Consider the following 24596-nt stretch of genomic DNA (forward strand, 5'->3'; position numbering starts at 1 on the left):
TTCATGTCTAAGCATTATGAAAAAAATGTTCTGGTACACTAAAATTTAAGTAGTTACATAAAGAGCTTTTGTCTAATTTCTGGAAATCTTTTAATTCACTAAAAAATTTAACTACATTTCTAGTTATTATGTGTAAAAATGTTACTATGGGCTTTAAATCATCTCTAATCTTCAAATTAACCTGTGTCATATTATTTTAGAGATGAGGAAAGCTTAGGAAAGGCAACATATTCTCGCCAATGTTTGCTTTTCTAAGGCAGATTGAAGGAGGAGCAGTCATTTTCAGCCATGAGGCATAGTGAGGTTGAAAACCACATACTTAGGAAGAAGGAACAGAATGAAGACTAGAACACTAGGAACATTGTGGAATCACTGTAACCAGCTGTAGATTACCTACCTCTGGGTTTCTTCTTCTGTGAGTAAAATGAACTCCTATTTGTGTAAGCCACTATAATCGCTAAGTGATAACCACAAACTCAGAAAGAGGGCTAGACTTAACCATCCTTCTTAAAAGAGCAGTAATGCAGAAATGACACACAACTGGTAAGTCAGAAGAAGAAAAGTTATCACTATTTCACATTTATAATAAAACTAATTTCAGGAACCCAAAGATTCAGCAGCAACTTCATTTTAATATCATCTTCTCAGAAATTGCAGAAAGTAATTAAGCACTATATGCCAACAGATAGAGACTTAAATTACTACTCTTCCTTTAGACCAAAGGTCACAAGCTGGCAGCCCATAAAGCCTATTCTAACCCATTAGCCATTCTATTTCATAAACTGCAGAAAATTTTTCACATAAAAAACCTAAATTTTTCTTAAAAATGTAAAAGACATGACAACACTGGACTGGATGGGCAATAATGGAATAAGTATAAATAATAAGTTTACTCTTTGCCTTGGAGATCTCTCCAGTTCTACATACTCCCGTGCCCATACAGCTTTATTCATTGGCATTGCCCGACTCTTCTTCCAGTATGGCTCAGTTTGTTGGAGTGTCGTCTCATGCACTGAAGAGTTACAGGTTTGATTCCCAGTTAGGGCACATACCCAGGTTTCAGATTCAATACCCAGTTGAGGCATGTACAGAATGAATATTTCTCCTTCACATCAATATTTCTCTTTCTCTCTCTCTCTCTCCCTTCCTCTCTAAAATCAACTAATCTTTGGGTAAAATAATATATATATATATATATATATATATATATATATATATATATATATATATATACACACACACACACACACACACACACTCACACACACAAACATATAGCTACAAATGAAACCCTGAAAATGTTCTCAATCATCAGAATCAGGTAGCTTGAAAATCATAAAACAGATCAACCATTCTTTACCTTTCATAACAGCCTGAAGTGAAGCAACTTCTTCTCTCCACTGTCTTTTTACTTCATCTATAGCTTCTTGTTTGGTATTCTCAGAGACTGTGGCAATGGCCTTGATATTCTCCATTTCTGCTTGTGCTTCCCACAGCTGTGTTCGAAGGTGTCCCAAATCATCTTGTGCAGCTTGTAACACTGCATTTTGTCTCTTCAGATCCTCTGGAAGAAAAGTAAAACGCTTTCCATTATGGAGGGGCTCACTTTTACCAGACTGGCACTACAATGAAGAAACAAAGCATTTAAATTTAAAATGTTAACATCGAAATGAACAAGTAAGGAATTAGATTGAAAAATATTAAGTTAGAAAATAAAATTTTAATAAAGATTTAAGGTATGCTGGATATCAAAAATCAATTATTAACTATGAAACCAGATAAAGATTCAGGCCATAGTTTTAGAGCTAAATGAGCTTACTTAATCTCTATGGCCTCCATTCCACATCTTACAAAATTCCCACCTCAGAAGGTTGTTTTAATGATAAAACAACTTATTGAAAATGATTTCTAGTACGGTACCTTACACAAGTAGACATTCAAGAAATGGTTCATAAAAGAAAGCATGGCAATTACTAGATCCAAGTTTTTAAAGTTATAATTAATTTATCAACCTCCCCTTACCTTCTACACTAATAAAAGAGAAACTTGCAAATTGACCATTACTCCGCTACGCCCACCAGAAGAGAATATGCAAAATAAAAAGATAAAGATAGAGGCCGCCCAGCTGCTCCAGGTGCAGAGTGGCCGGGCTGGGCAGGACGCCTGCTATGAGAGGTAGGGCAAAGGGGCGAAGGTATCTACAGGAGCAGCACTCCAGCTGCAGCGACAAAGACTGCAGACTCTGGAGTCTGCGGCAAAAACGAAGACTGCAGTGAAAATGGAGAAGATAAGACTCCGGCTGGAGCGAAGGCCTGGGTCCTGGGTACCAGAGGAAACCTGTGCTGGGAGCCATGGGAAGGAAGGCCTATTGCACGAATCTCTTTATGCAACGGGCCTCTAATCTATCTATATAAAACCCTAATATGGATATAGACCAATCACCTGGGGCACACACGGAACATGGCAGGCATTGGCCACAGGCGACAGAGTGTGGAACATGGTGGGTGTCAGCCATGGTAGGATGGTGGAGCAGGAAAATGGGGCTGCCCAACCAAGGCAGGGCGCTGGTCACTGTCACTGGAGCAAGCCTCTGGAGGTCACTGACCGGTCTTCGGTCAAGGGTATATGAGTAGCTGCGCTCCCCTGCTAGAACCTCCAAACAAGCTCTCAAAAGGGGACATCTAAGTTGTAATTTTTATTGCTGTAGAACTAGAATTTGTTATTTGCACTTTTGCAGTCAAATGCTCTACCACTGAGCTATACCCCGTTACTTGCACTTTTGAATGTGAAAGTTTATAACCATAGATTCTGATATTTAGAATTTTCTATTCCAGACAGTTCTATATGGAAATTAAAAAAAAAAAAACAAAAAAAAAACCCTAGGGATGTTATGAGTAAAACTTTATTTAAAGTAAACATAAATGCTATGAGTGTGAGAAGCATGTAGGTATTTTATAAATATTTTTGCTTGTAAGATGGACTAGTTGAAATTGTCCTCTTTAAAGGAGAGATTCTGTAATTCATATTTGCTTTTAAAGGAAATTCATTTTTGCTTAAAATTGCTTCTTTGTTTACATAATAATATAAATGTTTTTTTAATTCATAATATATTAAAGTTTGTAAGTAATATTATCTTCCTACATACTATTAAGCATTATCTTGAAACATGTTGAATATATGTGACTGTGTGACTCTTTAGAGCTGGAAAATGTATGAATTCTTTGTCTTTTTTTTTTTTTATTAAATATTTTATTGATTTTTTACAGAGACGAAGGGAGAGAGATAGAGAGCCAGAAACGTCGATGAGAGAGAAACATCGACCAGCCGCCTCCTGCACATACTGGGGATGTGCCCGCAGCCAATGTACATGCCCCTGACCGGAATCGAACCCGGGACCCTTCAGTCCGCAGACCGACGCTCTACCACTGAGCCAAACCGGTTTCGGCGAATTCTTTGTATTATAACAGATCTGCTGATTAAATTTTATTATGGAATATGGCTTTAAATAAATAAATAAATTTGATTTTTATTCTAATAAAGGCAAACAGCCAAGACAAACACTAAAACAACATTTACCTGTTACATACTATGCATTTTCTTTAGAAAGTAGACCAAAGCTCTCCAAAAGTTTCACATTATTCCTTTTGAAATTTTGTAAAAAGTTACCTCAACTGTTCTTTATTGGCCAGCTTAAGCTCATTGGAAACTTCAAATAGAAAAGATACAATAGTATAATACCAAACAGATTTATTGGGTCTAGGTGTATTCAAAGCAACTTTAACACATCAAATGTTTTTTGAATGAATACACATTACAAGTGGTTTAGATCAGTAATTGATAATGCATTTCAGAAATGAGAGGTTCTTGATCATTTTCATTTCTCCAGAATTTTATAGGAGAGTCAATTTTATAATTTCAAAGAATAGCAAAAGGGAAATTCTAACACTTTTATTTAGGAATAGAAAAAAAGAGAAAGCAAATGAACCAATTTTGGACAAGGTTAACTTAATCTGGAGCAAGCTACAGAATTACTGGTGTGAGAGGTGAAGGAAAAATAAGATGTCAACAGCCAGTATCACAGTGAATCTGAATTGGTCATCAGAGGAAATACTGCCATGACCATATATATACACACACATTAAAGGTATTACAGGTTATCCTAACAAGAACATACTATTGCACAGTGGTGTCTCATCAACTAAAGGTTAAAACCAATTTTAAAAGGGAAAGGTTAACAAATTCAAATGAACATGAAGAATTGGACAGAATTTCTCATAATATTTAATATATATTCAAACAATGATGATACTGTGCAAAATGTATTACCTACCCCAGCAGACTATACTTCCTGAAAGATAAAAACCGTATCTCATTCATCCCAACCTCTACAGTATCTTACAGATTGCCAGCATGCCTAAACAGGATACCAGCTTTACCACCTCCTTGTTAGCCTATGAAGGAACAAAACAAAACAGCAACAGCCTCCTGTGAGCCAGGAGGGGAAAAAAATCCCCAACCCATACTAGTGTCAGTAAGCATTTCCAACCCAGGGCTGAATTCTGTGAAGCCTAAGAACAGTAGCTTTCAAACTTCTTTGATCACAGCTCATAGCAAGAAATATATGTCATATCACATACACATATACATACACATATATAACTAAAACAAAAAAATTTGTGCAACCAGCCGAGACCGCTTTAGCTCAATGGATAGAGTGTCGGCTTGGGGACTGAAAGGTCCCGGGTTCGATTCCAGTCAAGGGCATGTACCTTGGTTGAGGGCATATCCCCAGTAGGGGGTGGGCAGGAGGCGGCTGGTCCATGTCTCTCTCTCATCAACATTCCTAGCTCTCTATCTCTTTCCCTTCCTCTCTGTAAAAAATCAATAAAAAACATATTAAAAAAAAATTTTGCGCAACCATACATACTTAACCTCATCAAATATAATGTGCTATTTTATTTCCCATTATATTCTTATTTTTAAAAACTGCTGTTCACATCCCCTCAATTTTTTTACCCATCAATGACTTACAATCTGTAGTCTGAACTCCTTCACTTTGAAAACTACTGTTTCAAAGTGATGAAAACAGTAGTTTTCAAAGTGCCCATGTACCCCTGCGGATATACAAAGATTTTCCAGGCGATTCATAGGCTCATGATGTTTTAAAGAAATCCACTTCTAGATCCTCAAATTTCATAAATATTCTTTCCTAAAACAGAGAGGTTTTTACGTAAATGTAGATCCTCCTTGCTCACTCACTACCCTTTTCTTAACACCTTTGTCCCACTTAACAAAAAAAAAGGCTTTTTATCCATCCTGAATTTTACTATGGTTCACTGCTCTGTTGCATAAAAACTCTCTGATACCAAACCAGAGAAACAATTTAAAATACTAATTTCAGTACTAAAAAAGTGAATGACTAGTAACTGAGTAACACATCTTTTGGCAGATCAGGTGACAGTCTGCTTTCGACAAAACTGAAGGAAGACTTAATTGAGTTGTCAACCAATAGAATAAAAATATTTTTGAAGCTAGAACACTTTGTGATTTAACATATAATTCAGAAAGTTAAATGAATGGAATAATAATTGCTATTTTAAAAAATACTTCTATTTATATCTACTTATTTATGAGACCAAAGGTTCTCAGCACTTATATCTAAAACAAAAACCCGAATCTTATTTTTTTTTCTAGAAGTAAATAATATTCACCCAGAAGTTAATTATCTAAATTAGGAGGGAGATCCAATATATTTTGTAAGACATGCATTTCCAATCATTTTTACAACTTTTTTAATTGATTTTTTTTTTTTTTTTTTTTTTTTTTTTAAGTAAAGAAAGAAGGAAAAAAGAGAGAGACACATCAACCAGTTGCCTGGTGCCCACCCTCACCAGGAATCAACCCACAATCTTCAGGTAACATTGGATGACGCTCCAACAAACTAAGCCACACCAGCCAGGGCTAATTTTTACATTTTAATAATTCTTTTTTAAAATATATTTTTATTAATTTCAGAAAGGAAGAGATAGCAACATTAATGATGAGAATCACCAATTGACTGTCTCCTGCACACTTCCTAACTGATTGAGCCAGCAACCTGGGCATGAGCTGTGACTTTCTGGTTCATAGGTCAATGCTCAACCACTGAGCCACACTAATTAACTTAGCCAGTCAATAATTCTTTTTTTAAATGTGTAAAATATTTATGGCATGTGTACTTTTAATAACTATTAATAACTCAACAAAGAAATTTGCATACTATTTTTGTTATAGAGAAATATGATCACATTTTTCATTTTATTTTATTGATTTTAGAAACATCGATTTCTTTCTCCACTTAATTATGTATTCATATGCTGATTCTCGTATGTGCCCTGACCAAGGATCAAACCCACAACCTTTAAAGGTCAATGCTCTAACCAACTAAATTACCCAGTCAGGGCTGATCAAAAAAAATTTTTGAATGGCTTTTAAGAATAAATTATTACTTTAGGCCAATGATTCTCAAAGTGTGGTCCCTCAATCAACATCAACATTACCTGATAAATTGCTAGAAATGCAAATTCCAGAATCCTATAGATCTAGTGAATCAGAAACTCTGGGGCTTTGTTATATATAAAGCCTACAGATAAAATTCTGATGCACACTCTAGTTTGTGATCTAAAAAAAAACTTTAGAATAATATTCTGAGAAAGATGTAAAAAGAAAATGCAAAATTTCTGCTAAAGAGCTTATTCATGTATTTTTTATTAAATGGATGGTGATGGGTATTAAATAACTATGATTGATTCCACTTGATATGCTTAAAAGCATGAAGTTTTAAATTGTCAGTATTGACAATATGATAGAATTTACATCATTCACATATTTTTAAATTTTAAGTAAATTTCAAAGCTGGATGATTACTAGTCTAGAGCAGTAGTTCTCAAACTGTGTCCTTGGACAAGCAATACTGCAGTCACCTATGAGCTTATTAGAAATGCAAATTCTCAGGCCCCACCCCAACATACCATGTACTTAACAAGCTCTCCAGGTGATTTTTATCCACATTAATGTTTGAGAGCCACTGGTCTAGAAGGCTGTGAAAAACCTATCCATATTTTACTAGGTCAGTATCCAAAATGTAAACCATTCCCCTATCCTTCAGATTAGATCCCTCATATATGCTCTTATGTATCTGCCTTTTTTAAAACAACTCACACAATTACTTAATACCTATTTTCCTCACTAGCGTTCAAGTTCTATGAGTTAAAGAACCATGTGACTGTTGCCCCTTTTGTATACCAAGCACCTGACAATGCCTGCATCATAGGTATTAAATAAATATTTATGAATAAATAACTGAACAATTGTTGGATAAATTCCATGAACTATCAATTTTAATATAACATGGCTAAAGCTATTATTAGAATGCCAACAGTCTTGGTTTGTCTGGCACTATCTCTCAAGTGTTCAGAGCACCAAAAGTCCTGTGACCCAGAACTATATAGTCCACTATATTAAATATCATCATTAAGGTTAAAAGACAAGGAAAAATCTGAATACTGCATTTTTCAGTTTGTTTTTCAATTCCATTCTTAATCCTTACCTCTAAATAGACTTTTATTATACAATATAAGTACAAATAAAATCAAAGTTTATTCAATGACAGCAATGTATTATATTACCAAGAAACCTGACATTTTAAGGCAGTCTTAGTATGGGGTTAGGGTTAGACTTATAAACTTACCCTCTTTAGCCAAATATAACTCTTTAAATTTTGCTCTCTTTTGATTAAATTCTTGTTCAAGCTGCTGCTGTGCACGTAAATATTCTGCATTAATTTTTTCCAATTCTGCTACCCGTTGCTGAAGAGAAACTGGAAAAAAAATATACTAGTTAACATGTAAAAACTCTAATTTTTTAAAATTGTTACAAGAATAAATTAGTATTCTAACTGGACATTTCTATAATGAAACAGGTAGTCGATCTTCTTCCAAAGATCCAATCTCAGAAGTTCTAATTTTAAAAATAATAAACTTCTTTGGTGACCGAGATGGGAGTTGCACCCATCCAAATTTGCATTCCTAAATCCAAATCTTTCCTCCCACCTTCCTGTCAATAAAGGCTGTTTTTTTTTTTTTTTTTGGGGGGGGGGGGGAAGAAACTTCTATTAGACTTAATATACACACTGTAAATAAATCATGTAAAGTGCAACAGCCTATATATGGAAAATCACATATGGCAAATTTCCCAACACAGTCTCTTTGTATTACTGACAGAATGTCAGTCCACTTCTGGAATTGTTAAATATTAAATTATTTGGGCTAGGAACATTTGAGATCTTGCTCCCCAGCATGTGTCATCAGTTTGGCTCAAATAACCTCTCATAAAAATAAAAAATAAGCCGAAACCGGTTTGGCTCAATGGATAGAGCGTCGGCTTGGGGACTGAAGGGACCCGGGTTCAATTCCGGTCAAGGGCATGTACCTTGGTTGCCGGCATATCCCCAGTGGGGGGTGTGCAAGAGGCAGCTGATCGATGACTCTCTCTCATTGATGTTTCTAGCTCTCTATCTCTCTCCCTTCCTCTCTGTACAAAATCAATAAAATATATTTTAAAATAAATAAATAAATAAATAAATAAATAAATAATAAAAAATAAAAAAATTAGGTTATTTATTCCACAAATGAACCCACTACCAATCTTGCTAGCTCCTGCTTCTTTCAAATGTTTCCAGCAAAACCTATCAGGTTTCCTGACTAGGATAGCCACACCAGCCTGAACCATTCTTCTAATTTCAAGATGATTCATTACCATTGTACTGAAATCATAATAAAAAATTATTTCATATAGAAAGGATACAGAACAGTATATTGTGTATGAACTCTCAATTGCTGGGAGAATATCTGGTGTTTAGATTAATGTTGACTCTGATGTGGCAGGGACTGAGACACCTTTCTACTTAAGAGGCTTTACAATTTGGCCACAACTGATCAAATGCCTATCCTGACCAAACCCAGAGAGAGGCTCTTCTGGTTCAAGCAAGAGATAGGAAATTCAAGAGTCCAATCCTTGACCTCTTCCTTTGCCCAAACAGCAAACCAGCCATAAAGCTATGACCCCAACCCTCCTCAGGAGATACCGATCAGTACTAACACCACTGCCTAATTACCTAGGCCAGCAGTGATCCCAGTTCCCTACAAGCCACCTTAGATGATGATGACTTGCCTATAATTTTAACCATGACCTAACATTCTAAAAGTCCTCCCTCCCTCAATTCATTATTCACTTAATTGAGAGCTAATTTTATAGTACATAGAAAAAAGGCTGAAAAATGCATTAATGATTTATCTATTAGTATTAGGATGTCTAATTAATTTCTTCCATGTGTTTTTCAAAGTTCTCTACAACTCCTTTGATAGTAATAATGAACTAAAACCAGTATTTTTCATTGTCATTGTCATTCTTCCCATGACATCTTCATACTAGCCTCACTACAGATCTAATAGTGTTGGTGATATTCATGGCAGAAAGATGAAATAACTATGACTTTGAGTTCCATGTTATTAAAGGTAAGGAGTCATTTTGTGGAGCAAATATTAGGGTCTCTAGATCCAAGCAAAGAATGGCATCTGGTCATTTGAATGTTTGATAACCTTTGGAGAAATGGAGGAATGGAGTATCCACTGGAACGGGAAAATGTGCAGTTATCTCATATTTACCATTGAAAATCATAAAGGAAACTTCTTCTCTGTGCTATTTATTTCCCTTATATTTTTATTGTCAAATTCCAATTGTTAAATAAATTAAGTTTTCCACTTAACACTTTAATATTAGTGGTAGATATTGATTACTGCATGAGGTAGAGAAGGTCTCTACTCTTATTTCTACCAAAATACCCACACCTTTCAGGAACTAAAGCTAATGAATCAAAAACTAAAATTCAGCCTTTAAAATTGCAGGCAAGATTAAGGGTGCTTTCACTACTCCCAACCCTGTCCTGGCTCTGACCCACAGTTCATATGAAGTCCTCATCCACAGCTCTGGCTGCCTTTCTCCAGGCTTCAGGACAGTTTTGGGTTTTTTTTTCAATTCCAAGAATCATGGATCCCTTTGAGGATAGAGCAAGTAACTCCCTTATTCTCACTTTTTAAAAACTAAAAGCATTTTAATTTACTTCAAGTACTTCTAACAACTCTATGATAAGGAAAGGGCCACAACAACTGCTTTTTACAAGAATGCCTTTATTGCTATATCTAGAAAAATCAATTCACCTTGCATAAGACAGCAGGAAAATTTACAAACAGGCATATTCTAAGGCATTAGCAACCAACTACAAGTCAAACTGAAAATAGCTCTGATCACACAAAATGCTGCCTTATTTTTCTAGTATGGTAACTAGTAAGTAATTTATAATAATTAGCTAATAATTTATGTAAAAAGTACTTATCCTGGCATATACAAAAAAATTGTTACCTATAACTATTAAAATAGTAATATTTATTTAATGAATAAAGGAAAAAAGCAGAGTGATCAAGTGAGTTTGTATATAGCCACAAAAGACCAGAAGTCAATTTCCAACCTCATGATTCTGACTCAGTTCCATTCTTCCACTTCCCTCTTACATGTATCTTCAAAGTATCATGGACAAATTAATCAGAGTTAATGTTAACTAATTAGTGTTAATATTAAGCTTTCTATAACTTAGCAGCTAAGAGCTGTTAGTATACCAGTCTTCGTTAAACATTCCACACATTCCTTTTTATTGTTACCTTTGAGTAGTAAGAAAGAGGGAAACTATCTTATGCATCAGCTAATTTCAATGTTTTTCCAAAGGGAAAAATAAATGATAAAATGGTAATATATATATTTATCAACAACTAAATTTACAAAAACAAACAAAATAGAAAAGGACTCAAAGAAAACCTTTTGACAGTTGCCAGATGGAAGCGGGAACGGGGTGGGGAGAAAAAGGTGAAGAGATTCAAAAAGTACAAATTGGTAGTTACAGAATAATCATGGGGGTATAAAGTACAACACAGAGAATATAGTCAATAATATTGTAATAGCTATGTATGGTGTCAGGTGAGTACCAGATTTATAGGTTGATCACTTAGTTAGTTATATAAACATCTAATCACTGGGTTGTATATGTGAAACTAATATAATATAGTATGTCAACTGCAATTGAAAAATAAATATTATTTGAATTTTAAAAAATCTGGCCCTAGCCAGTTTGGCTTAGTAGACAGAGCATTGGCCTTCAGATGGAAGGATTCCGGCTTCAATTCTGGTCAAGGGCACATAACTTGGTTGCAGGCTCCTCCCCAGCAGGCTCCTCCCCGGGTTCGATTCCGGTCAAGGGCATGTACCTTGTTGTGGGCATATCCCCAGTAGGGGGTGTGCAAGAGGCAGCTGATCTATGACTCTCTCTCATCGATGTTTGTAACTCTCTATCTCTCTCCCTCCCTTTCTGTATAAAATCAATAAAAAATATATTTAGGAGAGAATCCAAGATGGCTGCTCGGGTAGACAGCTAACCGCAGCAGCACACAACAATTTCAATGGAATACAACTAAAATGTAGAGTGGACATCGCCCAGAGCTACAGGTAGTTGACTGACTGAAAATTCTACAACAAGAAGGAAAGAGAAAACCAGAAGGAAAATCAGAGGAGCTGAAAAAAAGCCTAAGATACAGAGACATGCTGCGCGCTCGCACGCACGCGCGGGGAGATCGCAGCTGGAGAGGAGAAGAGGGCTGGGTGTTGCCCAGCGTTCCCTAACAGGAAGGAAATAAAACCCCCAGCCTGGGCTGAACCCCCAAACCGGCAGCGCTGAGCCCCAAGTTATGGGCCAGACCCTGGGGACCCAGGCTCTGGCAGGGGGAGACGAGGCTGTGAGGCGGAATCCCAGGCGAGCAGCGAAAAGCAGGGCCCCCGGAGTCGCGCGCACATTGCGCGCAGAGGACTGAATGTTGACTCTGATGCTGGATTACCCTAGCCGGAAGGAACAGGGCCGCTGGCGGTGCTGAGCCTCAGTCCGGACTGCTCTGAACCCCAGTTCTGGGCCAATCCCTGGGGACCCAGGCTCAAGTAGAGGGAAACGGGGCTGTGAGGTGGAGTCCTGGGAGAGCGGAGAAAGGCCGAGCCCCCGGAATCGCGCACATTGCTTGCAAGGGAAGGAATGTTGACTCTGATGCGGGATTGCCCTGGAGGGAAGGAAACGGGAGCCCCGGCTGTGTTGGGCCCCAGTTTCGACTGCTCTGAACCCCAGTCCTGGACCAGACCCTGGGGACCCAGGTGCGAGCAGGGGGAGATGGGGCTATGAGGCGGAATCCCAGGGGAGTGGCGAAAAGCGGAGCCCCCAGAGTCGCGCACACTGCGTGCAGAGGTCAGTCTGTTGAGACTGATCCTAGACAACCCTAGCAGGAAAAAGAAAAAAAAGCTCCAGGTTGGAGGAATGCGAAGGGAGCAGGAGCCCCTGCTGGACACCGGCCAGCCGGGCGCAGGCAGGGCGGGGCACCCAGGGGGGGGGGTGACCCTGAGCCTTCGACCTCTGAGCACGGGCAACGGAGCCGAGGCCTTGGGCTGCTTCCTGGGCAGCGCCGACTCCGGCAACAGGCTGGAGCAGCGCGGGAGCCCGCGGAGAACAAAGGGGTGCCACAGGCCAACCTGCTGAGCTCCCAGGACAAGGAGGAAGAAACCAAAGAAGTTCTCAATGTGAAGAAATCAAGTGAGAGCAAAAGATAGTAAAATTACTTAAGAAAGAATACAAAGAAGATCTTGAAAAATCAAAGACTAAGTCAGAACTCAACTCACCAGCCAACATTGCAACATATATGCGTTTAAAAAAAAAAAAGGACAGAATGTTGGAACAGCGGCGGCCAGGCCTAGAGTGCCCAGGCACAAGGCAGTGGCAACCGGGCCCGGAGCAGCAACGGCCAGGCCCCAGAGCAGCAGCAGCCAGAACCAGAGCAACAACAGCCAGCACTGGAGCAGCCAGACCTGGGGCAGTGGCAGCCAGGCCTGAGGCAGAGGCAGCCAAGCCCAGGGTGGCCAGTCCAGGAACACCCAGACCCGGAGTGGCCGGGCCCGGAAAAGCCGGGCCCAGAGCAGCCGTGTTGGGAGCAGCTAGGCCCAGAATAGCAGTAGCCAAGCCCGGAGCATCCAGGCTGGGAATGGCCAGACTCGGAGCGGCCGGGCCCGGGACAGCCGGGCCCAGAGCAGCCGGGTCGGGTGCGGCCAGGCCCGGAGCAGCGGTTGCCAGGCTGGGAGCGGCCGGGTCTGGTGCGGCCAGGCCTGCAGCAGCGGTTGCTAGGCTGGGAGCAGCCAGGCCTGGAGCAGCTGGGTCTGGTGTGGCCAGGCCCGGAGCAGCGGCTGCCAGGCTGGGAGCGGCCAGGCCCGAAGCAGCCGGGTCTGGTGCGGTCAGGCCCGGAGCAGCAGTTGCCAGGCTGGGAGCGGCCAGGCCTGGAGCAGCCGGGTCTGGTGCGGCCAGGCCCAAAGCAGCGGCTGCCAGGCTGGGAGCGGCCAGGCCCGGAGCAGCGGCTCCCAGGCTGGGAGCGACCAGGCCCGGAGCACATGGGCCCAGAGCAGCTGGGTCGGGTGCGGCCAGGCCGAAGCAGCAGCAGCCAAGTCCAGAGCAACGAGGTCGGGAGCGGCAGTGACCAGACCCGGAGCAGCTGGTTGTAGAACGAACCAGAGCAACAGAGGCCAGGCCTGGAGAGCCAGGCCCGGAACAGCTCGCTCCTCGCCTGTACCTGCCCACGGCTGCCTCTCAGACATGGCTGGAAACCTTTGTGGGAACTTGAGGGTCTGCTGAATGAAGTGATGAAGGCTTAGATCTGGATGTGTTGAGTTAGTATAGGGCTGGGGTGTTGATCTGTGAGTGCCTTGGGTGGGGCCTGGATGAGGCTGGTTGACCTATTTGGAAATGTCTTTTGTGTGAAATGTATCATTGGGCATGTGGAGGTATTATTGATATGAGAAAACGCTAAGTAACTGATTTACTATCTGAAAAGGGATTTACTATCGGGGAAAGGGAGGGAGGAAGAGACTGAACATAAACTGCACCTATGGATGAGGACAATGGGGGATGGGGAGGGGGCGGAGGGTGGGGTGGGAACCTGGTTGGAGGGGGGAAGAAATGAGGAACCTTTGTAATAATATGAACAATAAAGATTGATTTAAAAAATAAATAAATAAATAAATAAATAAATAAAAAATATATTTTAAAAAAAAAGAACACATGGATATATATACAAATATATTAATATATGTTTAAAATTAGAAATTTAGTGTAAATTATTTTTGAATCAGCTTTATTGAGGTACTAGTGGCAGGGGGAGAAAATTTGTGCACATTAAAGGGAATTAATTAGAGGAAATAATTTAATATTGCTATTCACCCTTTCTCTATAACAGAAGTGTCAAGAGATAAAAAAAAATTAGTCAAATGTATATGAAAATCTTTCTCCTGTCAGTCTGTCAAGACCTATAGTCAAGTCCTCACCCACCACCTGCACATGCTTTGAAAAGCCAATTTGGCTTAGTGGATATAGCGTTGGCCTGCAGACTCAAAGGTCGTGGGTTCGATTCCAGTCAAGGGCATGAACCTTGGTTGGGGGCACATCCCCAGTGGAGGGTGTGCAAGAGGCAGCTGATAGATGATTCTCTCTCAGCGATGTTTCTACTCTATGCCTCTCTCCTTCTCTCTGTAGAAAATCAATAAAATATATTTAAAAAAAAGAAAAGAAAATGCAGGAGACCCAGACCTGGCTGGCCCCACCCCTTAAAAGCCCCTCAGGGCAAGGGGGCGTATTCTCAGGTCCCCCTTCAGGTCCCACCGGGCAGGGGACGCATCCTCAGGTCTCCCGGCTTGGCACTGGTGTAAGGGGGCACAGCCTGAGGTCTCCCAGCCTGGCACCAGAGCCGGGGGCATGGCCTGAGGTCCCTCAACCGGGCCAGGCACCATGCAGCCTCAGGTCCCTGCTGTTCAGTCGTGACATTACAGGGTCCCAACTAATTTACATATTCCTCTATTATATAGATAGAAGATGAGTTTAAAATTATAAGAATTAATTTGTGCCCTCCAATAGCAAAAGTCATTTCCTCATCAGGCCAATTTTAATTGTCCTCATAGTACTTGTCACTATCTGAAATTATTTCTCTGAATATTTGAATATTTAAATATTGCTTTTTACTAAAGTATACACTCAATAAAAATAGAGAATTTATATATCCTGCTCAATGCTACAGTTCCAACATCTAGTACTGTGGGTGGCACATGGTTATGTGTTCAATGAACACTTACTAAATAAACAAACAAAAAACTGAACTAGAATAATTAAAACCCACCAATGAAGAGGAATATAAATCAGGATTTTAAAAGATAGCAAGGACTTGAAGAAATAAAGGAGAGAAGAGTATTCTACTGGAAACATGAAAGGCAAAGGGAGCAAGGATATCTAGGAGCCAACAAGCAAGCATCTCTGACCTGAGGAAAAATGGGGTTTTCTCCATAGAGCATGGTTGCCCCCTTGATTTACTTTTTGGGTTTTGCTTTCCAATATGGTAGCCACTTGCCTCATGAGGCTATTGAACACCTGAAATGTGGCTGTCTTAACTGAGATATGCTGTTAAGTATGAAATATATATGGATTTGAAGACTTTTCTACAAAAAAAAAAAAAAAATATCTCAACTATTTTTGCAGTGATCATATATCCTATATAATAAAAGGCAAATAGACTGAACGGCAGAATAACTGAACAACCAGTTGCTATAATGTGTGCTGACCACCAAGGGGCATGCACAAAACATGGCGGGCGTCGGCCACGGCAGGATGGTGGAACAGGTAAGCGGAGACGCCAGCCCAAGGTATGGTGCCAGTCACTGTCATAAGTGCGAGCTTCTGGTGGTTACTGAAAATTCTTTGCCTCTATGTGCTATGGTCCTGCCCAGCGCTTGCACCTGCTGCCAGCACCAGCCCCGCTTGCACCAGCCAGCCCCAATCACCCCTCAGGGCTTCTCCACCTATCCCTGCTCTTGAGGGGCAATTGGAGCTGGCAACCACCTCTCACATCTGCTGCTGGTGCTGGAGCCACTGCTTGTACCCCCTGTCAGTGCCTGGTGCTAGTCCCAATCGCTCAGCATCATCAGTGGGTGAGAGTGGCAGCTGCTGGCCCTGATTGCCCCTGAGGGCTTCTCAACTTCCCCCTGCTCATGAGGGGCGATTGGGGCGGCAACCACAGTTTGCAACTGCTGAACGTGCTGGCCACGCTCACACCTCCTGCTGGCACCAGCCCAAATAGCTCCACACCCTCAATGGGTGCGAGCGGAGCCGGCACTGACAGTGCATGGGAATGGCAGTGGCAGGAGCAGGGCTGCCAGCAGTCAGGGGACTGGGGGCCATATCAGGTGAATAGGCAGAGACCCACCCCTGTGCCCACCCCGCAGCCTCACGGCCCACAGTTCCTTTCAAGGTTCACAAATTCACGCACTGGGCCCCTAGTAAAAATTATAATATCTAGAATATACTAGGGTAAATAAAATGCATTATTAAATTTAATCTCCACAGAAAGTTATATACAAATAATTATAGCAACATGATTCATAATAGCCAAAAAAAGGAAACCCAAAATCCACAAATGATGACTGGACAAAGCCATTTATCCATAAATAGGAATAAAGTACTGATACATGTTACAAAAATGAATGGACCTTGAAAACATTATGCTACCTGAAAGCCAAACACCAAAGGCTCCATATTGTATGATTCCACTTACATGTAATGTCCAGAAAAGAAAAATTCATAAAGACTAAGAGTAAGATTAGTGGTTGAGGGAGGAAGGAACAAAATGGGGACGGATTCTTTTGGGGGTGATAAATAAGCAGATCTGTGGATATTCTAAAAGCCATTGAATTACATAATTTAAAAGGGTGAACTTGATAGTATGTAAATAAAATATCAATAAAGCTGTTATTTTTTAAAATTTATTTTACCTGTTTCTCTATTTGGAGGTGTTTGTTTGTTTTGGGGGTTTTTCCCCCCAATAAGGCTTCTAGAAAAACTTAATTGTTTTCTTTGGCTCATGTTACAGTTCTATTGGACAGCACTGTTTTGAAAGGCTTGTTACCCTTAGATATTTTGAGTCTCCATTTTTACCTCTACTTCTCTTACACTCTTTATTTTGCCCATGTTGCCAGACTGCTTCAAATATCACAGCTGAGACCCTGAAATCAGCCATCGTAAAACCTAGATTTCCTTCTCCCCCTCTCTCTTGTGCTTTTACAGTAGAACAGTGCTACTCTAATGTAATATGCAGACACTTTGTTACTGGTCTAATGAGATAAAGAGCTTGTGTCAGAATGTAGAATCAACTAAAACACTAACTACACTGCTCAGTTGAGCTGATATTTTGTGATAAAGGAATAGTACACAAATTTACATCCTGGTAGAAGCACTTTATCTCCTCTGCAGACAACTGTCAAATCCTTGACTGCCACCATCTTTTGAATAGTCTTTCAACATTTAAAGATACTTCTACTTATGAGTTGCAGCTTTCTAAATATAGAAGTTAGATTCCCAATATCTTTTTTTTACACATTAAAAGAAATACTTTTTTTTATACTCACATACTTAGAGAGAGGAAGGGAGAGAGGGATAAACCTCAATCTGTTGCCTTCCGGATATGCCCAGACCTGCAACCCAGGTATGTGCCCTGACCCAAAATCCAACCAGCAAAGGATGACAGTCAACCAACTGAGTCACTTTGGCAGGGCTTCCCAATATCTCTTGAAATCAAAATGCCAGCATGTCACCTAAGCTTCTCCAACTCAAATACACAAATGCAACTGCAATGCAAAATTGGGCAGTATAAAGAAACAAGTTGAATTCTTCCTGCTTTAAGGCAAAAGGTGACTTCCCAGTGGTTTCAAGTCCAGTTCCTGAAGCAGAAATGGCATCAGTGTAAGCAGCAACAGCAAGTTATTAAAATGGAGCTCCATCTGCTTTCATTAGCATCAGAGAAAACGGTTTTCTGTCAGACCAATTCTGTGGCAGCTTTTGAGTTTTCTTCAAAATTTATCCAAGGAAAGCAGTGGTTCTCAAAGTGTGGGTCTGAGACCACAGAATCACTAACCTCACCTGGAAACTTGTTAAAAGTTCAGTCAGAGTATCAGATCCTATCTCAGACTTCCTTGAATTTCTGGGTGTAGGACCCAGGAATGTGTTTTAACAAGCCCCTTAGATGCATGTTAATGTTTGAAAACCAATGGCCTAGAATCTATTTCTCCCTGCCCTCCCAACAACTCTGTAAGACATTTAATATCCCCCCAAAAAAAATCCTTTTACGCTTAAACCAGACAGAACAAATTGTTTGCAACAAAGAACCCAAAGTGAAACATACTATATTGTCAATCCCATCAACATTTAAAGACTGCTCATAGGGTGCTAGAGATTAATTAAAAATAAATAAATCCAGCTCTAACTGGCTCAGTGGATAGACAGAGCATCGGCCTACGGACTGAAAGGTCCCAGGTTCGATTCCCATCAAGGGCATGTACATTGGTTGCAGGCACATCCCCAGTAGGGGGCATGCAGGAGGCAGCTGATTGATGTTTCTCTCTCATTGATGTTTCTCTCTATTCCTCTCCCTTCCTCTCTATAAAAAATCAATAAGCCGGGACCGGTTTGGCTCAGTGGATAGCACATGTGTCAAACACAAGGCCCGAGGGCCAAATCCAGCCCACCAGGCCTTGCAATGTGGCCCGCACCGCGCTGTCATCACTGCACTCCGCTGTCAGTTTATGACATTGTCAGTTTATGACTGTTCAGTAAACCATTCGGCCCGCGATTTAGGCTGGATTTTAGATTTTGGCCCCTTCTCTGATTGAGTTCGACACCCCTAGGATAGAGCGTCAGCCTGCGGACTGAAAGGTCCCGGGTTCGATTCCGGTCAAGGGCATGTGCCTTGGTTGCGGGCACATCCCCAGTAGAGGGTGTGCAAGAGGCAGCTGATCGATGATTCTCTCTCATCGATGTTTCTAACTCTCTATCCCTCTCTCTTCCTCTCCGTGAAAAATCAATAAAATGTATTTTTTTAAATCAATTAAAAAAAATTTTTTTTAAGCAAAACAAAACAAAACCACCACACACACAAAAAAAATAACATACAACAAACACTTGGAACTGATCATGACTAGATATAACTTCTAATTTAAAGGAAACACAGAAGGCAGAAGAACATGAATACCACCACCAAATGAACACAATCAGGAAATTGCATATGTAAAGATTCTACAGGAGGGACTTCTTCAACAAATAAGAGAAAAAAGACAACATATATATCAACCAATTTTAAGGGTAGCCCTTATTTTGGATCCTGATTTAAACAAACTCAAAAATAAGACAAGTGGAAAATTCAACACTAATCAGATATTAGGTGATATTAAATTATTAATTGTTTAAGGTATTTTAATAGTACCAGAGGCCTGATGCACGAATTTTTGCATAGGTGGGTTCCCTCTGCCTGGCCTATAATCATTTCCTTTAATATAAAAGGATAACTGGTTTAAAATATTCTGAAATTTTTTATCATTTACAGGAAGGGAAAAAATCAAGCCTAAATGCAACATTAAAATATCTTAGAACTATGTCTCATTATATGTATTGTAAGACAAATCAAATTCCTATGTACACACTTTCCTTCATTTTAACACAGAAAATCTAAAATGTAAATGTAATTTCTTACCTCTCTACACTTGTGTTACAAAAAGACTACAATATAGCTATAAATTTGACATTAGGAGTTACTTATCAGAAAAAGTTCTTCATAAATAAAATTTAAAAACAAGGGTTATGTTTTATTTATAAGGAATGCCAAATGCATTAATTATGAGTTTCTCAGAAATATCAAGGTCATCGGAATTTTGCTAAATAACTAAAATAGATTGCGTATCTTTGGAAGGGGACATCATAAACCAACAAGTAAAAAATTTCAAGGACAGAGCACTGATGTTAATATTGGAGGAAGGGCCTGGCCGACATGGCTCAGTGGTTGAGTATCATCCTATATGAACCAGGAGGTCCCCAGTTCAATAACCATTCAGGGCACATGCCAGGTTGCAGGCTCGTTACTCTGTGTAGGGCCTTCAAGAGGCAGAAGTTTTTCTCTCTTCTATTCACTTGCTCTCTGAAATGAATAAAAATATGTATTAAAAATATATATATTGGAGATAGGGGAGTCTCAAAGCTAGAAAAAAATGAAATAAGGAATATAAGGAGCTAACAATTAAGTATTTACCTATTTATCAGGCACTATATAGGAAATGGTATAGCATAACTATTTAAAGAAAGGGCTCTAGAATTAAATTAGGGTTTGAATCCCAGCTCTCCTACTTATAAGCTGGTTCTTTCTCTGCATCTGTAAAAATGGGGACTAGAATAATATACTACCTTATAGAAGTGTAGCAAGGATTAAATAATCCACATATAGCTCTTCATAAAGTATTAGATAAGTTATTTTATGCACTGACTCATTAAAATTTCAAAACATATAATAAAGAAGGCATTATCATCCTGTTATAGATGACAAAGTATTCTGAGAGATTAACTAATCTGCCTATTGTTACACAGCTAATAATTGACACAGCTAATAATAAAAGGTGGATTCAAATATTAACCTGCCTGGCTCCAAGGCCTCGGCAGACATCCCTGTGATTATAAGTATTTAATAGAGAAGATAAATATAGGAGATTTTAGGCATCACATAAGCAGAAGCAACACAACCTCCTAGGGGTGTTCTTTTGTTTAGTTGCACTGTTCATTTGCATGTTGCAATATGTATTACTTAACTATAAACTATTTTCCTTTATAGAAGGGCATTATACTGTAAGGTATTTTTTAAGTTGCATGTATAATTTTATCAAAATGGTAAAAGAACTTCTCAAGTATTTTGTTTTAAACCAGTGGTTCTCAACTGGGGGTGATTCTGCTTCCCAGGCAACTTTTGGCATTGTCTGGAGATATATTTGGCTGTCACAACCACAAGAAGGAATACTGGCAACTTAGTGAGATAGAGATGCTGCTAAACATCCTACAATGTACAGGACCGCCTTCCACAACCAAGAATTATCCGGCCCAAGATGTGAAAAGTGACAAAAGTGAGAAACTCATTATAAACTGATAGGGTTGAGAACTTCTGATATATAGAATGATAGACTAGAAGGTGGGGGGGAAAAAGTCCCTTACAGTGTTAAAATTCTGATATTCATCTAGTTCAAATCTATATTGAATTCCTAAAGCTCTGCAACAGCTCGAGATGATCACTTAGCATTTGCTTAGGTACCTGCTTCGGTCCTTTTCAATACTCTAAATCTCATAAAGAGGAAATTTAATTTACATATTAGAGAAATACAGCAAAGACACAGCAGCCCTATCAAAACTATTTAAAAACTAAAACTAAAATAGACATGGGTGTTTTCCAGTCCAAGTTTAAAAAACTTTTTTTTAATGAGGAAAGACTGCGCGAAAGGAAATAATTTGATTTCTTATTCCAAATTCAACCAGATCGCTCAACTGTCAAACAAAAAGGCTTTCAATTTCGCTTCACCAAACAAGACATACACTGGTTGTGGGAATAAAGGGTAGGGAATTTATCCACAAGTGTCTTCTGTACAATCTTAAGGCTCTTGCAGGGGTAAACATGGTCCACAGATCTGTAATATTTCTATCAATTGTACAGTCAAATCAGGTGATGGGGGCCATGCCCACATTAACACCCTCCTCTCCCCACCCCACCATCCCATTACTTGTTTTTCTGTGACCACTTCCGCAAACTAATTCAATTTTATGGCAACAAAATTTCATTTAAAAAAAGTAAAACAAAACAAAAATCCATTAGACTTGTTGAAATAATGCCCTTGTACAAAAAGCTGCTAATTATGAAAAAAAAAAAAGACAAACCTTATTAAGACAAACTATTTGCAGAAGAACTCCAAATTCCAACAAAATTTTAAAAAATGCAAATCTAAACATGACTTTTTGCTCACCAAATTAGCCAACTTTTTAATATATTTTTTAAAAATTAAAGATACCACTACATAGCGTTGGCATGCTTACACATGCTGGTAGGAGGGTGAAGTACTACAATTTTAAAGGACTGGGTATTAATGGGGGGGTTTTTCTCTCTATATTTTATGATGCTTTGACATCATGGGGCCCTGCTGGGCAGCAGTGTTCCTCCATGGGCTAACTAATTCCAAAAGATAATAAACTCACCCAGGAACATGGCTATCATATACAAACCAGCCAATCCAAAGTCCAAACTCCAACCACCTCTTTTATCTAACTCTTACAGACCAAGCCAATATTTTCCCTGCCCTAAGTCACCCCAGGGCAAGGTAACAGACAACTAGAAATGACCTTATAGACCAGAGCCCACCAACGTTATTCAAACTACACAATCCCAAATTTGCTCAAACTATGCCTTGCTCAAACTGCTGCCCCATCTATTCCTTCCCATGGAAACCAAAATAAAGGCTCTGAGCCATGCTTTCCCTGAGCTTCTGCTCCCCATGTGACCCTTTATAGTGCAAACATACTCACCTCTCTTGGGAGCTGCAAATAACAAAAACTCTTCTTTCAAAGGGAATATATCTTTGTGTCTATAACCTTACCTTATCTGACTAAAACAAATCCAGTGTATATTTCAAGACATATGATCGTGTGACAAGTAAAAGCCTTAAAATTCTGTATACTCTTTAGTCAAGCCAATTTCACTACTAAGAATTTATCCTAAAGTAGTAATCATGGATATATGTAAAAATTTAGTTGCAAGAATGTTAACTGTAATATTAGCTAAAATTCCAGAAACAAGCCAGTACCTAACAATTTAAAATGACAAAAACAATTATGAAATATCTATAGAAGTTTCAAGATGTAACTTGAAAGATAACATAAATTTTATCAAATCTACCAGGAATAAATATTTCCTAAGCATCTTTTATTCTCTCAGCATAGTAAAAGATGGAATGGAATATTTCCCAATTTATTTTTAACAGACTAGTATAATCAAGATACAAAAAAAAAACAAAAAAAACAAAAAAAACCTTACCCTAGCTGGTTTGGCTCAGTGAATAGAGCATCGGCCTGTGGACTGAAGGGTCCCAAGTTCAATTCCAGTCAAGGGCACATGCTCAGGTTGTGGGCTTGATCCCCAGTGTGGGGCATGCAGGAGGCAGCTGATTGTTTCTATCTCTCTCTACCTCTCCCTTCCTCTCTGAAACCAATAAAAATGTATATTTTTTAAAAGATACAAAAAAACCAAGGTAGTATCAAAATAGAAAACTATAGGCCAATCTCACTATGAATACAATGACCCCCCAAAAATGTTTTAAACATTAGTAAGTCAAATCTAACTATATACTAGAACAATCCATCACAACCAAGTTGAGTTTATCCCAATTATACAAAATTTGTCCATTAATATAATCAATTTGTTAAGCAAATAAAAGACCTAAAATAATTTCAGTAAATTACAAAGGGGAAAAAAAAAGTAAAGCAATTAAAGAGGAAATAGCTATGAGAAACAAAAAGTGTCCAATATTAGCATGATTCATGTTCCTAAAGTAGAGAACCCAACAAATGGAATTAACAGGAGATTAAAAGAAAAAAACAACAAAAGATCCAAAGATAGCCGAAACCAGTTTGGCTCAGTGGACAGAGCGTCGTCGGCCTACAGACTGAAAGGTACCAGGTTCGATTCCAGTCAAGGGCATGTACCTTGGTTGCAGGCACATCCCCAGTAGGGGGTGTGCAAGAGGCAGCTGATCGATGTTTCTAACTCACTCTTCCTCTCTGTGAAAAATCAATAATATATACAATATATATATATATATATGTATATGTATATATTATATATATATATATATATATATATTTTTTTTTTTTTTTTTTTTTTAAAAGGAGCCTAATCCGGTTTGGCTCAGTGGATAGAGTGTCGGCCTGCAGACTGAACGGTCCCAGGTTCGATCCCGGTCAAGGCATGTACCTTGGTTGCAGACACATCCCCAATAGGGGGTGTTCAAGAGGCAGCTAATCAATGATTCTCTCTCATCGATGTTTCTAACTCTCTATCCCTCCCTCTTCCTCTCTGTATAAAATCAATAAAATATATATTATTAAAAAAAATCCAAAGATTAAAATATTCTTTTTTTTTTTTTTTTTTTTTTTTAATGTACCTCAGGCATGAAACAGCTCTGGCCACCGACACAGGCATCAAGCTAGGATGAACTAAGGACTGTACATCTGCTTTGCCCCTGACTGATATAAGACCAACACCACCAATCAGGTGTCTCCTTGCCCATTGCCAGGGGATTTAAAGATAAAAATATTCTTAAACCAGAATTAAATCTTCAAGAAAAAAATAAAGATATGAGCAAACTGGTCCACACAGAAGGAAAGGAGAAAAGAGAAGGAGCCTGGATCTTCGGCAGCCTTGTACTGCTTTACTTCTGAACTTGCTACACACACAAAAACTAAACCCTTAACTTATTTAAGGGGTTGGATTTCCAATTGTTCTAAAACAGAAATGTTCCTGCCTGATACAAAGTATATC

The 24596-nt window shown here is 39.3% G+C and overlaps 1 protein-coding gene across 2 annotated transcripts in view; it reads right to left on the reverse strand.

The window, feature by feature from the left end:
- The window catches only part of RABEP1 (rabaptin, RAB GTPase binding effector protein 1), an 81885-nt gene that overhangs the window by 42990 nt on the left and 14299 nt on the right, over positions 1 to 24596 (reverse strand). Inside the window, exons 2-3 of one of the 2 annotated variants that reach the window (XM_084863261.1) lie at positions 7730 to 7858; positions 1361 to 1564 (exon numbers count right to left, since the gene is read on the reverse strand). In XM_084863261.1, the coding sequence (XP_084719387.1) occupies positions 1361 to 1564; positions 7730 to 7858 (333 nt within the window). The remainder of the gene's footprint in view (positions 1 to 1360; positions 1565 to 7729; positions 7859 to 24596) is intronic. The other variant, XM_084863262.1, reaches the window with a different exon arrangement.

This window comes from Pipistrellus hanaki (genome assembly GCF_964339955.1).
Source record: "Pipistrellus hanaki genome assembly, chromosome: 16".
Lineage (NCBI taxonomy): Eukaryota > Metazoa > Chordata > Mammalia > Chiroptera > Vespertilionidae > Pipistrellus > Pipistrellus hanaki.